The following is a 13,272-nucleotide window of genomic DNA, read 5'->3' on the forward strand; positions in this document are numbered from 1 at the left end:
CCCCCAGCAGCCTCCGGCACAGCCGCAGCCCGGGCCCGGCGCGGCCCAGCGCCGCCAGCAGCAGCAGCAGCAGCGCCCGGCGCGGCCCCATGGCCCCAGCCCGGCCCCGGCCCGGCCCCGGCCCGGCCCCGGCGCCTTTAAGGGCCCGGCCCCAGCCCCGGTTCCGCTCCCGGTTTCGGTCCCGAGGCCTCCGGGAAGCCCCTTGGGGGGGTTGGGGGACTACAAGTCCCGGCGTGCACTGCGAGGGGAGGGGGCGGTGCGCATGCGTAGGGAGGGAGGGGAGGGAGGGGAGCATGCGCGGAGCGCTCCGGGAGCACCGAGGGGAGGGGGGGAGAGGGGGAGAGCGCGGTGCGCATGCGCGGGGTGAAATCCCCGAGGGGAGGGGGAGTGGAGTAACAAAGTAGGGCGCATGCGCAGGGTGAAATCCCCGGTGGGAGGGGGAGCGGAGGGAAAGGCCGCGCGCATGCGCAGTGCGTGGAGAGCCTGAGGGGCGGGCGGGAGGGGAATCCCGGGGGGAGCGCAGTGCGCATGCGGAACACCACCGGGTTCTGTGAGGGGAGGGGGAGGTCGCTCCCCGCGCATGCGCAGCGCCCCCCCCACTTCCCCCCCCCCATCCAAGATGGCGCTGGTGTCGGCGGACTCGCGCATCGCGGAGCTGCTCGGGGAGCTGCACCAGCTCATCAAACAGACACAGGTGGGGGGTTGGGGGGATTTGGGGGGGTCCTGAGGGGGTTGGGGGGGATCTGGGGGGGCTGAGGGGGCCCTGAGGGGATCTGGGGGGGCTGAGGGGGTCCTGAGGGGATTGGGAGAGTCCCGGGGGGGGTTGGGGGTTTATGGGGGTCTTAGGGGGCATTGGAGGGGTCCTGAGGGGATTTGGGAGGGGGTTGGGGGCTCTGGGGGGTCCTGAGGGGGGTCTGAGGGGATTTGGGGGGCTCTGGGTGGGGTTGGGGGGGCCTTATTGGGGTCCTGAGGGGTTTTGGGGTGCTCCCCCCCAGGAGGAGCGGTCCCGCAGCGAGCACAACCTGGTGAACATCCAGAAGACGCACGAGAGGATGCAGACGGAGAACAAAAGTGGGATTTTGGGGCCATTTCAGGGGGATTTGGGTCTGGGGGAGGGATTTGGGGGCATTTGGGGGAACTTCAGGACATTTGGGGGGGGGTGGGGGGATTTAGGGGCAGGGTTTTGGGGTCTGGGGGCAGTTTGAGGCCAGTGGTTGGATTTGGGCCATTTTGGAGCAATTTAAAGTTGATTTTTGGGGCAATTCGGCCGTGGGTTGGGGCCGGGAAGGTTTTAGGGCAATTCGGGGTGATTTTGGGGCCAGGGGAGGGGTCCTAACGCCCCCTTTTCTCCCCCCCAGTCTCCCCCTATTACCGCACGAAGCTGCGGGGCCTCTACACCACCGCCAAGGCGGACGCTGAGGCCGAGTGCAAGTAAGGGGGGGGGACGGACCCGATTCCGCCCTTTTCTGCCCCAAAAATAGCCGGGTTCAGCCCCCGCACCCCGTTAATTTTGCTCCCCCCAGCATCCTGCGGAAGGCACTGGACAAGATTGCCGAGATCAAGTCATTGCTGGAGGAGCGCCGCATCGGTACGGCCTCAAAACGGCCTGAATTCACCCCAAAATCAGTCCCCAAACCACCCTGAATCCCCTTCTCACACTTTGACCCCCAAACCCGCTCAAAACTGGCCCCAAATCCATCCAAATCTGCCCAAAAATCCCCTGAAAACCGCCCCAAATCCCCCCCCCAATCCCATGTCAATTCCGACCCCAAATCCTTTCAAATTCCCCCCAAAACACCCCAAACGCCGTCACCGCCCCCAAATCCCCCCAAATTTTCCCCAAATTCCCGCAAATCCCCCAGCACGCAGCGGAAAACCCCAGGTTCCCCCCACTGGTCCCAAATCAGAGCCAAAATCCCCCAAACTTCCCCCAAATCAGCGGTCTGTTGCCTAAAATCCCCTGAAGCACACCCAAAACGTGCCTGGGTTTTCCCAGGACGTGTCCCGAACCCAAAGTATCCCCAAACTTCCCCAAAATGTACAAAAAACGCACTTTCAGAATCCTTTTAATGCTTTTCAAACCCTTTAATGCTCCCAGAGCATTTAAACGCCCCCAAAACCTTCTAAATTCCTCCCAAATCACTTGAAACCCCCCAAAACACCCCAAAATCCCCCCCACCCCCTGCCCCACCCCAAACCAAGCCCATAGCCAAAAGCCACGCCCCCAATGTGCCCTGCCCACTCAAAGCCACGCCCCCAACCTCTAGCTCCGCCCCAGTGGCCAAGGTCACCCCAAACCCCACCCATATCAAGCCACGCCCCCACGAGCCCCTGCCCACTTAAGCCCCACCCCCTGATGGTGTCCCCGTCCTCTCTAGCCCCGCCCCCATGGCCAACATCTCCCCACCCCGTCCCCGCCCCCAAACCCCACCCACCTCAAGCCCTGCCCACCGCGGGATGCTCCTCCCCCTTCAGCCCCGCCCCCTAAACGTGGCCCCGCCCCCTGGCAGCGGCCAAGATCGCCGGCATCTACAGCGACGCGGAGCCCCCCCGGAAGACGATGCGGCGCGGGGTGCTGATGACGCTGCTGCAGCAGTCGGCCATGACGCTGCCCCTCTGGATCGGCAAGCCCGGAGACAAGTGAGCGGGGGGCGGGGACACCCGGGGACACGCCCCCAGAAAGCCCCGCCCCCCTCGGGCACGCCCTGTTAGGCCCCACCTCCCGGTAGGGACATAGAGCTGGGCTCTGGTGGGCTCCCTGACTCTGTAAAGCCCCGCCCACCCGGGAGCCCTGCCCACTTTGAAGCCACACCCAGCGAGGGCCCCACCCATCTAAGCCCCGCCCCTCGGCGGCCACACCCTTTTAAGCCCCACCTCTCGTCATTTTCCTGGGGCACTCCATTTCCCCTGCCCCTTTAGGCTCCACCCCCAGGGCCACACCCACACCATCCCGCCCACTTGAGTCTCCACCCCTTGAGGCCCCGCCTTCTGAGGCCCCGCCCCCTTTATCCCCACCCCCCTCCCCACTGCCCCACCCTGGGCTCCCCCTGGGACCCCGCCCCCCTCAGGCCCCCCCCACTTGGAGGCCCCTCCCACCCGGAGGCCCCGCCCACCCCACGAGGCCCCGCCCCCTGCCCCCAGGCCCCCCCCGCTGTGCGGCGCCATCCCGGCGGCCGGGGACTACGTGGCCAAGCCCGGGGACAAGGTGGCCGCCAGGGTGAAGGCGGTGGACGGCGACGAGCAGTGGATCCTGGCCGAGGTGGTGAGCTACAGCCACGCCGCCAACAAGTGCGTTTTGGGGCGAAATCCGGGGGTTTTGGGGCCCGGGGGTGGTTCGGGGGGGTTGGGGGCGGTGTGTGGGGGGATAGGGGGAGGTTACAGGGGGTTGTGGGGGGGTTGGGGAGAGGTTCTGGGGCGTTGAGGGGGTTTTGGGAAGGTTTGTGGGGTGGATTTGGGGAATTCCAGGGTTTTGGGGTGGTTTGGGGGTGATTTTTGGGTCTTTCAGGGCCACTTGGGCACATTTTGGCGCAGTTTTGAAGGGATTTTGGGGTCTGTTTGAGCATCTTCAGGGACTTTTGGTGGTTTCGGGTCCCTCTGGGATGATTTTTGGGATGTTTTTGGGGCCGTTTTGGGTTTGGGGCTGTTCCTGGGGGGCTCCTGGGGTGGTTTTGGGTCCTTTTGGGTTGGTTTCGGGGCTTTTGGGGGCCAGCTGAGTCTCCTCCGCACCCCCCCAGGTACGAGGTGGATGACATCGACGAGGAGGGCAAGGAGTGAGTGCCCCGACCCCAAACCCCCCGGGTCTGTCCCCAAATTCCTGGGTCTGACCCCAAACCCTTCTCTTGACCCCAAATCCCCGTTTCTCCCCCCAAACCCCCTCCCATTACCCCAATCTCCCCGTTTCTCCCCCCAATCTCCCCGTTTCTCCCCCCAATCTCCCCGTTTCTCCCCCCAATCTCCCCATTTCTCCCCCCAATCTCCCCGTTTCTCCCCCCAAACCCCCTCCCATTACCTCAGTCTCCCCGTTTCTCCCCCCAATCTCCCCGTTTCTCTCCCCAAACCCCCTCCCCTTACCCCAATCTCCCCGTTTCTCCCCCCAATCTCCCCGTTTCTCCCCCCAAACCCCCTCCCATTACCCCAGTCTCCCCGTTTCTCCCCCCAATCTCCCCGTTTCTCCCCCCAAACCCCCTCCCATTACCCCAGTCTCCCCGTTTCTCCCCCCAATCTCCCCGTTTCTCCCCCCAATCTCCCCATTTCTCCCCCCAATCTCCCCGTTTCTCCCCCAAACCCCCCAGGCGCCACACGCTGAGCCGGCGCCGCATCATCCCGCTGCCGCAGTGGAAGGCCAACCCCGAGACCGACCCCGAGGCGCTGTTCCAGAAGGAGCAGCTGGTGCTGGCGCTGTACCCGCAGACCACCTGCTTCTACCGCGCCCTCATCCACGCCCCCCCGCAGCGGGTGCGTACCCGATTTTGCCTTTTTTCACCCCAAAATATTTGTAGGTCCCCAGCTGGAGTGTTGCTCTGTGGGGAGGGGGCGGGTGCTGGAGCGGTGGAACCTGTGGGGCTGCCCCCCTGGGAATGGGGGGGTTGGGGGGTGCGGTGGGGCCCTATGGGGTCTCTATGGGGTCTCTGTGGGGTCTCTGTGCGGTCTCTATGGGGCTCTGTGGGGCTTTATGGGGCTTTATGGGGGTCTTTGGGTCCTTATGGGGTCCCGGGGTCCCTATGGAGCAGGCCGTATTTCCTCTCAGCACCCTCTTCCTTAACAGCGGGTGGGTACGGCCTCCCCCCGCCCCCAAACATGCTGTTTTTCACCCCAAAATGTTGCCCCCGCAGCCGCAGGACGACTACTCGGTGCTGTTCGAGGACACCTCGTACGCCGACGGCTACTCGCCGCCCCTCAACGTGGCGCAGCGCTACGTGGTGGCCTGCAAGGAGACCAAGAAGAAGTGAGGAGGGGGCTTTGGGGGCGCGGGGGAAATTTTGGGGGGCCCGGTGCTCGTTTTTGGGGGTCCTGGGGGTCTTTTGGGGACCGTTTTGGGGCCCTCTGAGGCCGTTCTGGGGTCTTGGCGGCCATTTTGTGATCCCCAGCAGCCATTTTGTGGTCCCTCAGACCCCATTTGGGGACCGCTCAGAGACAATTTTTGGGATTTTACCCATGGGAGACTATTTTGGGATCACTCCAACGCAATTTTGGGATCCTTGGGAGCTATTTTGGGGTCTTGGCAGCCTTTTTGTGACCCCCCGGCAGCCATTTTGGGGCCCCTCTGACCCAATTTGGAGACCCCAAAGATACAATTTTGGGGATTTTCCCCCTGGATGACTACTTTGGGATTGCTTAAGCACCGTTTTGGGGTCATGGTGGCCACTTTGGGACTTTCTTTGTGGCCAGTTTGGCCCTTTTTACCCTCGTTTTAGGACCATTCTTATTAAAAGCTTTGGGGACACCCCATGCTGCCTCCAGCTCCATTATTGCCTCATTTGGGGGGGGTGGGGGGACCCCCAGCCACAATTTGGGGCGGTTTGGGATCTTAGGGGGATTGGGGATGGATGGGAGGGTTTTGGGGTGCGTTACGGGTGATTTGGGGGGATTACAGGGGCCTGGGGGTGGTTTTGGGGTGGTTGGGGGCTTTAGGGGTAATTGAGGAGGCTTGGGGGGTATTTGGGGGGGGGGGTTGGGGTAGTTTGAGGGTATTGGATATTTTTAGGATGATTGGGTGGGTTTTGGGGTGTTTTTGGGCTACTTTGTTTTTTTTCTGGGGTGGTTTCAGGGCTTGGGGGGTGATTTTGGGGTGGTTTGGGGGCTTGGGGGGTGCTTTGACGAGGGTTTGAGGGCTTTTGGGGTGATTTAGGAGGCTTTAGGGTTGTTTTCGGGGTGGTTTGGGGTAGTTTGGAGTGTTCCGAGTTCTTTTTGGGGTGGTTTTGGGGCAATTTGGGGGATTTCGTGGCCCTTGGGAGCCTGGCAGACCCCATAACCTCCCCCCCCGGCCCCACAATTGACTCTTGACTTGACTCTGAAGTCCCCAGACCCGTGGGGGCGGAGCCTGCCGTGGCCCCGCTCTCTGCCTTTATTAAGAATAAATAAATTAAGATGTGCAGGAGGGGGCGGAGCCTCGGGCAGGCCCCGCCCCCCAGCGCAGCAGCAGCTCATCTGTCCAGTGACCCTGGAGGGAGGGGCAATGACGTCACAGGTGGGCGGGGCATGCAGTAGGGGGCATGGCTGGGGGTGTGGCTCACCAGCTCGGGGTCCTCCAGCCCCGCCTCCTCCTCATCGTCGTCATGGTAACCGTGGTAGTGGCGAATCAGCTCCCCCCACAGCACGTCCTGCTGGCAGCTGGTGGCAGTTGCCGGGTAAATGGGCTGCCCTGGCAACAGGCCCCGCCCCTGGCAATAGGCCACGCCCCCTAACAACATCCCCATAGCAACAGCAGTGTGGCCTAGTGGACACGCTGAAGCCTATCCCTAGCAACAAGCCCCGCCCCCAGCAACTGACCACGCCCCCTAGCAACACCCCTAGCAACAGCTGCGCGGCCTAGTGGACAGGCTGAAGCCTGCCCCTAGCAACTGCCCATCCCCTTAGCAACCACCCCGTCGCCACGGCAACCGCCCCGTTGCCATGGCAACTCACCCGGGGCAGGCCCCGCGCAGGGGCAGCAGCTCGCGGGGTTCGTCCCGCAGGAAGTGCGGGGCCAGGCACAGGGCGTGGGTCACCGCCGGACAGCCAGGCCTCGGGCAGCGCAGTGGGGCGGAGTCAGGGCCCTGGGGGCGGGGCCAGGCTCAGGAGGGTGGGGCCAAGCCAAAGGGGCGGGGCCAGACCCGGGGGCAGGGCCTGGCACCACCCAAGCCCCGCCCCCCCATGCAGGGTAGGCCACAGAGGGCACAGGGAGGGGGCATGGCCAGGATCAGGGGGCGTGGCCAGGTGCAAAGGGAAGAGCCACGCCCCATCCAAGCCCCGCCCCCCTTACCTCACAGGGCAGCCCGCAAAGGCTGCAGTCGCCGGGGGGCGTGGCCAAGGCAGCTGGGGGCGTGGCCTTCCTCCTCGGAGGGCGTGGCCTCAGCCCACGGGGATCCACCTCGACAGTGATGTGGGGGGGCGGGGCGGGGCCGGGGGCGGGGTCAGGCGGGGGGCGGAGCCAGCGGAGGCGCAGGGGGAGGCGGCTCCAGGGCGGGGCGCGCAGGAGGCGGGGCAGCAGCCGCAGGGCGAAGGCGATTGGCTGCTCCCGGCGGCGCCGCGGCGACACGGCCGGCAAACGGCGAGAGGCCGCAGGGTGCTGCCACGCCCACTCGAACTGTGGGGGGCGGGGCCGTGGCGTTAGGGGGGGTGGCCAAGGCTCAGGGGGCGTGGGGATGAATAAGGGTGGTGTGAAGGGGGTGGAGTCGGGGGTTTGGGGGCGTGGCCAGGGGATTTAAGGGTGGGGTCAGGGTTCTGGGGGCGTGACCAGGACCTGGGGGTGGGGTCACGGAGTTTGGGGCGGGCTGAAGGCTTGGGGGGCGTGGCCAGGGGTTTGGGGACGGGGTCAGGGCCTTGGGGCGGGGTCAGGTATTTGGAGGGTGGGGCCAGTGCTTCAGGGGCGGGGCCAGGGTTTGTTGGGGGCGTGGTCACGGCTTTGGGGGCGTGGTCAGTACATTGGGGGTGGGGTCAGGGCATTGGGGGAAGGGGGAAGTCGAAAGGGGGCGTGGTCAGGGCATTGTAGGCGGGCTCTGTGCCTGGTGGGCGGGGCTAGAAACGAGGAGGCGTGTCCAGAACCCCAAAGGGGCGTGTCCTCACCCTCAGCGCTGCCACGTCGGACGGGAAGCCGTGCACGTAGAGCTCCATCTCCCTGCGGAAATGACGTCAGCGCCTCCCCCAGCCCCTCCCCGACCCCCCAAATTCCCTTTCCCCTCTCCCCCTCGGCTCCTCCCCCACCAGGGCCCGCGGCCGCTCGTCCTCCGGGCCCCCCCGCGCCGCCGCCCCGCGTTGTGCTGCCGCAGGCGCCGCTCCGGGTCCAGCGTGAAGCCGACGTAGGCCCCGCCGCGGGCCCCGGGGGCGGCGGAGCGCAGCAGGTACACGGCCCGCAGCGACATCGCCCCGCTTCTGCTTCCGCCACGCCCCCCACAAGCCACCGCGCGGCGGCGCTTCCGGCCGGCAGCCGCGTTGCTAAGCGACCGCCCCCACTTCCGGTCACCCTCCGCCCCCTCCCACTTCCGCCTCTCTCACCCGTTGTCCCGCGCCGTTCCCCCATTTCCGCCACACCTCCCACAACCCCCCGCGCGGCGCCTCTCCCGCCCCCTCGCCCGTTGCTAAGCAACGCCCCCTCCGCTTCCGCTTCCTCCCCTCCGTTGCTACGCGACCTCCCCCGCCCCGCCCCCTCCGCCTCTCCCCGCCCTCTGATTGGCTGTAGTGCCCCCGTGGGCGGGCTTTTCCCGTCCCGCCGCCTCCTCCCATTGGCTGCCCGCCCCCGGGCCCTTTCCGGGGCCATGGCGGAGCCGGAGCTGAGCGCGGAGGCGCTGCGGGAGCGGCTGCGGCGGGAGCTGGGAGCGGAGCACGTGGTGGGCGGGGGGGGAGGGGAAATAACGGGGGTGGGGGGCGAGCGGCAGGGCCGGGGGGGCTCCGTCAGGCCCCGGCAGGGCTCTGAGGGGCTTTATGGGCCCCCGGAAGGGCTCGGGGGGGCTCTGTGGGGCCGGAATGGGCTTTAGGGGGCGTTAGGGGCTGCGCTGGGCGTTAGTAGGCCTCTGCAGGGCTCTATAGGGCCTTAGCAGGCCTCAGGGGGTCTCTGTAGGGCCTTAAGAGAGGCTCTAATGGGAGTTACGGGGCTGCACTGGGTGTTAATAGGCCTTAGTGGGTCTCTACAGGCATCAGGAGACCTCATTAGGCTTTAATTAGCCTCTCTGGACCTCATTAAGCCTCATTAGGCCGCCCCAGGCCTTATTGGGCCTTTGTAGCCCTGGCTAGGCCGCAGGAGGCCTCAGTAGTAGGATTCTACTCATTAGGCCTCATTAGTAGGTGCTAATTAGCCTCTGCGGCCCTAATTAGGCCTCGTTAGGCTGTCCCAAGACTCAGGAAGCTTTGGGAGACCCCAGCAGCTCCCTACAGCCCTCATTAAAGGCCTCCAGCCCTCGTTAAACCCTTGTTAGGCTTTAATTACCCCTGGGGATGCCTAATTAGGTTTAATTAGCCCTAATTAGCCCTCCGTTTGTCCCCGCAGGAGGTGGAGGACACCACGGCCGCCCGCTGCGCCGCCAGCTTCCGCGTGCTGGTGGTGGCGTCCGCCTTCCGCGGCAAGGGGCTGCTGCAGCGGCACCGGTAGGTTTTTGGGGCAATTTCCCGGGCTTTTGGGGTTTCCTTTTCTTTTCTTTTTGACCGATTTTGTCCCGTTTTTGCCGTTTTCAGGCTGGTGAACGAGGCGCTGGCGGCGGAGCTGGGCCGCATCCACGCCCTGGAGCAGCGAACGCTCACCCCCGAGCAGTGGGCGGCGGCGCAGGGGGGGCAATAAAGGGGGCGGCCAATTAGGGGCCCCTCCCCCTAATTAAGCTCTTCCCCTGATTGAATATTTAAAGAGGTTAGGCTCCTCCCACTAATAAAGCTCCTCCCCTAATTAAATATTTCAATAGCATAAGCCCCTCCCCCAATTAAGCTCCTCCCTCTAATTAAGCCCCACCCCCAATTAAGCCCCTCCTCTAATTAACTCCCCAATTAACCCCTCCCATCCAAAACCCATTACTCCTTCCCCCAATTAACCCCCCAATTAACCCCTTCCCCCAACGAAGACCCCGCCCATTTTGGCCCCGCCCCCTATTGGCCCCGCCCCCTCCTCATTCCCTGGGGGGAGGGGGGAGTGCCGCAGCCCCTCCCCCACACGCGGGGAGCTGCAGGGCGGGGGAGGGGCACCTGCACAGGTGAGGGGGGCGGGGCCAAAAGGGGGCGTGACCACAAGGGGGCGTGGCCACACCCCGGAAGCGGGAAGCCGGCAATCCCGGAACCCGGATCGCAGCGGCCGGAGCCCCCTCGCCCTTCCCCCCTCATCTTCCTCCCCCCAACATGGCCGCCGCCGCCCCCCCCCTGCTGGGGCTGGGGCTGGGGCTGGGCCTGGGGCTGGGGGCAGCCGCGGGGCTGTGGCGGGCGCGGGAGAGGGAGGAGAGGGAACGGCCACGGGCAGCGTTCAGGGCCAGGATGGCGGCACACAGGGGGGGTGAGGGGGGAGGGGGAGGGGGGGTGAGGAGGGGGAGGGGGGGTGGGGAGGGGTGGGGAGGGTGGGGGAGGGGGGAATGGGGGAGGGAAGGGGGAAAGGGGGGAGGAAATGGGGGATTTTGGGGGGGGGGAGGGGAAATGGGGAGGTGGAGGGGAGGTGAGGGGTGGGGAGGGGGAAAGGGGGAAGGGGAGGGGGGTCGGGGGGAAAACGGGGGGATTTTGGGGGTTTTGGGGGGGAAATGGGGAGGGGTGGGGGAGGGGAGGCGCAGGGGGAGGGGCCGGGAGCAGGTGCAGGGAGCAAAGAGCGAGGGGGCGGGGCTTCGCTCATGTGGGCGTGGTCTCACGCATGGGAGCGACCAATGGGGGAAGACGGGGCATGACCTCGACATGGGGGGAGGGGGCGTGGCCTCGCCGTGTGGGCGTGGCCTCCCGACGCCCCGCCCACCCACCCCCCTCCCCAAGGCTGTGGCGAGCGCCTGGAGAACACCATGGAGGCCCTGGAGAAGTGAGTGGGCGGGGCTTCCGCACTGACCACGCCCACCCTGACCACGCCCCCCACCTTGAACACGCCCACCTTGACCATGAGGACCTTGAATTAAGCTCCTCCCCCAATTGAAGCCCACCCCAATCAGGCTCCTTCCCCCCAATTAAGCCCCCCCCCAATTAAGCCCCTCCTCCCATTACCTGCCCCATTAAACCCCTCCCATACCAAACCCACCCCCATTAATCCTCCCCCCCAATTAACACCCCAATTACCACGTCCACCCTGACCACGCCCCCACCTCTGACCACGCCCCCTCTAACCACGCCCCCACCCCCGGCCACGCCCCCCAGCGCGGTGGCACAGGGCGCGGAGCTGCTGGAGCTGGACGTGCGGCGCACGCGGGACGGGGCCGTGGTGCTGAGCCACGACCGGGGGCTGCGGCGCCAGGCGGGGCTGGACCGGGACCTGGCCCAGCTGGACTACCAGGTGGGACCCCAAAACCGCCGCGATTCGCCCCGAAACGGGGTAAAGAGTCCCGATCCGCAAGGGTTTGGCCCCAAAACTGGCCCCGTCCGCAGGAGCTGCCGCCCTACCGGGAGGAGCTGGAGGTGACGTTTTCACCAGGTGAGGGGATGGGGGGGATTTGGGGGGAATTGGGAGGATTTGGGGGGGGATTTGAGGAGAATTTGGGTGGGATTTGGGGGAATTTGGGGGGATTTGGTGCAGATTTGAGGGTTGATAGAGGGCGAGAATTTGGGTGGATTCATGGGGATTTTGGTGCCGATTCGGGCCAGGCGTTGACCTGGGGGGTGCTGCCGGGGGGTCTTTGGGGCCGATCACCCCCCTACACCCCATTTACCCCCCATTTACCCCCATTTACCCCCCATTTACCCCCCCCCCACCCAAGGGTGCTTCTCGCGGGGCCGTGACCGCTGCATGCCGCTGCTGGCCGAGGTCTTCGCCCGCTTCCCCGGGGTGCCCGTCAGCATCGAGATCAAGGACGATGACGACGAGCTCATCCAGCAGGCCAGCCCTCATCTGCATATGCTAACGAGAAGGGGCGTGGCCTGCTGACGTCACAACCACGCCCCTTTCCCCCCCTTCCCCAGGTGGCGGAGCTGGTGCGGCGCCACGACCGCGCCTCCATCACCCTCTGGGCCTCCTTCAACCACCGCATCCTGCGCAAGTGCCGGGCGGCGGTGAGGCCACGCCCCCTTTCCGTGACGTCACGCCCCCCGTGACGTCACACACCAACCCTATGACGTCACGGCCCCCCGGTGATGACGTCACGCCCCCGTTTTCCAGCACCCCGCCATGCCCTACGGCTTCTCGCCCCGCCGGGCCCTGCTGGCGCTGGCCGCGCACCGCCTGGGGCTGCTGCCCCTGCTGCCCCTGGGGGAGGCCGTGCTGCTGGGACCCCTGCCCGCCATCATCAACAGGTGGCTTTGGGGGAAATTCCGGGGGTTTTGGGCAAATCCGGGGGGTTTGTGGTGAAAAATTTCAAGGCGGTTTGGGTGGGGTTCGGGGGTGGTGGGGAGGTGGGGATGGAGGCAGATATGGGGGGATGGAGGGGGGTTGGGGGGATTTGGGGGGGTAATTTGGGGGGTTTTGGGGTAATTTGGGGGTTTTGGGGGATTTGGCGGGTTTTGGGGGATTTGGGGGGGGTCCTGCAGCGTGGTGCCCCCCCCCAGGACACCCCCAAAATTCCCCCCCCCCCCCAGGACGTATTTCCCGGTGCCGAAGGGAATCCTGGGGCAGGCGCTGGCCCTGCTGGCTGACAAGTGAGTGTCCCCCCCCTTATGACGTCATAACCCTCGTGATGACATCATATCTTCCATGATGATGTCATACCCCCCCCCCCCCCCCCCAGTGACATCATATGGTGATGTCATGGACCCCCGAACCCCCCCCAGGTTCATCGTGACCAAGGGGCTGCTGCAGGAGCTGCGGGAGCGCGACATCCAGGTGGGATTTGGGGGAAATTTGGGAGATTTGGGGGGTTTTGGAGGGGTTTGGGGGGGATTTGGGGGAAATTTGGGGGATTTTAGGGTTTTGGAGGGGTTTTGGGGGGATTTGGTGGGGATTTGGGGGATTTTAGGGTTTTGGAGGGGTTTTGGGGGGATTTGGGGGAAATTTGGGGGGGATTTGGGAGTGATTTGGGGGCAATAAGGGAGGGTTTGGTGGGGATTTGGGGGAAATTTGGGGGATTTGGGGGTTTTGGAGGGGATTTGGGGGGATTTGGAGGGATTTGGGGGCGGATTTTGTTATTTTTGGGGGTTTGGGGATGGTTTGGAGGGATGTAGGGATTCGGGGGGGGTTGGGGGAGGTTTTGGGGATATTTCAGAGGATTTTGGGTGTTCCCCCGCCCCCCCAGGTGGTGCTGTGGGTGCTGAACGAGGAGCGCGACTTCGCCGACGCCTTCGCCCGCGGCGCCAGCGGGGTGATGACCGACTACCCGGGGCGACTGCGGCGCTACCTGGACGCCCACCCCCTGCCCTGCCCAGTACAGACCAGTACAGACCAGTACAAACCAGTACAAACCAGTACAAACCAGTAAAAAACCACTACAACCCAGTAAAGAAAGACCCAACGCAACCCAACCCGACCCAACGCTGGGCGGGGCT

General features: G+C 65.2%; 4 protein-coding genes across 5 annotated transcripts; 3 read left to right on the forward strand and 1 right to left on the reverse strand.

Annotated features, from left to right (window-relative positions):
- The first annotated feature begins 579 nt into the window (after positions 1–579).
- SGF29 (SAGA complex associated factor 29) lies at positions 580–5,443 on the forward strand. Its single transcript, XM_082780573.1, has 9 exons — positions 580–694; positions 996–1,071; positions 1,359–1,431; positions 1,524–1,588; positions 2,511–2,640; positions 3,142–3,288; positions 3,735–3,770; positions 4,293–4,455; positions 4,833–5,443. Exons 1-9 carry the CDS (start codon positions 581–583, stop codon positions 4,947–4,949), a joined length of 921 nt encoding a protein of 306 aa, XP_082636699.1. The 5' UTR covers position 580; the 3' UTR covers positions 4,950–5,443.
- Positions 5,444–5,845: 402 nt separating this feature from the next.
- LOC309888121 (structure-specific endonuclease subunit SLX1-like) lies at positions 5,846–8,076 on the reverse strand. The gene is made up of 6 exons (XM_082780356.1): positions 7,903–8,076; positions 7,765–7,816; positions 6,962–7,285; positions 6,625–6,755; positions 6,234–6,330; positions 5,846–6,160 (listed from the first exon to the last, which is right to left on the reverse strand). The coding sequence occupies exons 1-6, from the start codon at positions 8,058–8,060 to the stop codon at positions 6,083–6,085; spliced, it is 840 nt and encodes a 279-aa protein (XP_082636482.1). The 5' UTR covers positions 8,061–8,076; the 3' UTR covers positions 5,846–6,082.
- A 324-nt stretch (positions 8,077–8,400) lies between these two features.
- LOC309888319 (bolA-like protein 2) lies at positions 8,401–9,512 on the forward strand. Of its 2 annotated transcripts, none has more exons than XM_082780567.1 (3): positions 8,401–8,525; positions 9,182–9,279; positions 9,367–9,512. In XM_082780567.1, the coding sequence occupies exons 1-3, from the start codon at positions 8,454–8,456 to the stop codon at positions 9,467–9,469; spliced, it is 273 nt and encodes a 90-aa protein (XP_082636693.1). In that variant the 5' UTR covers positions 8,401–8,453; the 3' UTR covers positions 9,470–9,512. The 2 variants fall into 2 exon arrangements, with proteins under 2 accessions (XP_082636693.1, XP_082636694.1); XM_082780568.1 differs by having other exon boundaries at positions 8,449–8,522.
- A 203-nt stretch (positions 9,513–9,715) lies between these two features.
- Positions 9,716–13,205, forward strand: GDPD3 (glycerophosphodiester phosphodiesterase domain containing 3; the record flags this gene model as incomplete). The annotated part of the gene is made up of 10 exons (XM_082780566.1): positions 9,716–10,165; positions 10,627–10,669; positions 10,999–11,134; positions 11,227–11,272; positions 11,556–11,674; positions 11,758–11,847; positions 11,954–12,087; positions 12,370–12,429; positions 12,562–12,613; positions 13,023–13,205. Exons 1-10 carry the CDS (start codon positions 10,015–10,017, stop codon positions 13,203–13,205), a joined length of 1,014 nt encoding a protein of 337 aa, XP_082636692.1. The 5' UTR covers positions 9,716–10,014.
- Positions 13,206–13,272: the final 67 nt, after the last annotated feature.

Source organism: Aythya marila (assembly GCF_965140915.1).
Source record: "Aythya marila genome assembly, chromosome: 28".
NCBI lineage: Eukaryota > Metazoa > Chordata > Aves > Anseriformes > Anatidae > Aythya > Aythya marila.

Excerpts from the sequence above, each read along its gene's own strand:
- SGF29 (XM_082780573.1), top strand. The coding sequence starts at position 581 with ATGCGCAGCGCCCCCCCCACTTCCCCCCCCCCATCCAAGATGGCGCTG. Across the intron at positions 1,072-1,358 it reads GATGCAGACGGAGAACAAAA|TCTCCCCCTATTACCGCACG; the intron begins GTGGGATTTTGG and ends TCTCCCCCCCAG. Across the intron at positions 2,641-3,141 it reads ATCGGCAAGCCCGGAGACAA|GCCCCCCCCGCTGTGCGGCG; the intron begins GTGAGCGGGGGG and ends CCCTGCCCCCAG.
- LOC309888121 (XM_082780356.1), bottom strand. The coding sequence starts at position 8,060 with ATGTCGCTGCGGGCCGTGTACCTGCTGCGCTCCGCCGCCCCCGGGGCC. Across the intron at positions 7,817-7,902 it reads ACGAGCGGCCGCGGGCCCTG|GGAGATGGAGCTCTACGTGC; the intron begins GTGGGGGAGGAG and ends TCATTTCCGCAG. Across the intron at positions 6,161-6,233 it reads GGCTGGAGGACCCCGAGCTG|GGTCACTGGACAGATGAGCT; the intron begins GTGAGCCACACC and ends CCCTCCCTCCAG.
- LOC309888319 (XM_082780567.1), top strand. The coding sequence starts at position 8,454 with ATGGCGGAGCCGGAGCTGAGCGCGGAGGCGCTGCGGGAGCGGCTGCGG. Across the intron at positions 8,526-9,181 it reads AGCTGGGAGCGGAGCACGTG|GAGGTGGAGGACACCACGGC; the intron begins GTGGGCGGGGGG and ends TTGTCCCCGCAG. Across the intron at positions 9,280-9,366 it reads GGGCTGCTGCAGCGGCACCG|GCTGGTGAACGAGGCGCTGG; the intron begins GTAGGTTTTTGG and ends TGCCGTTTTCAG.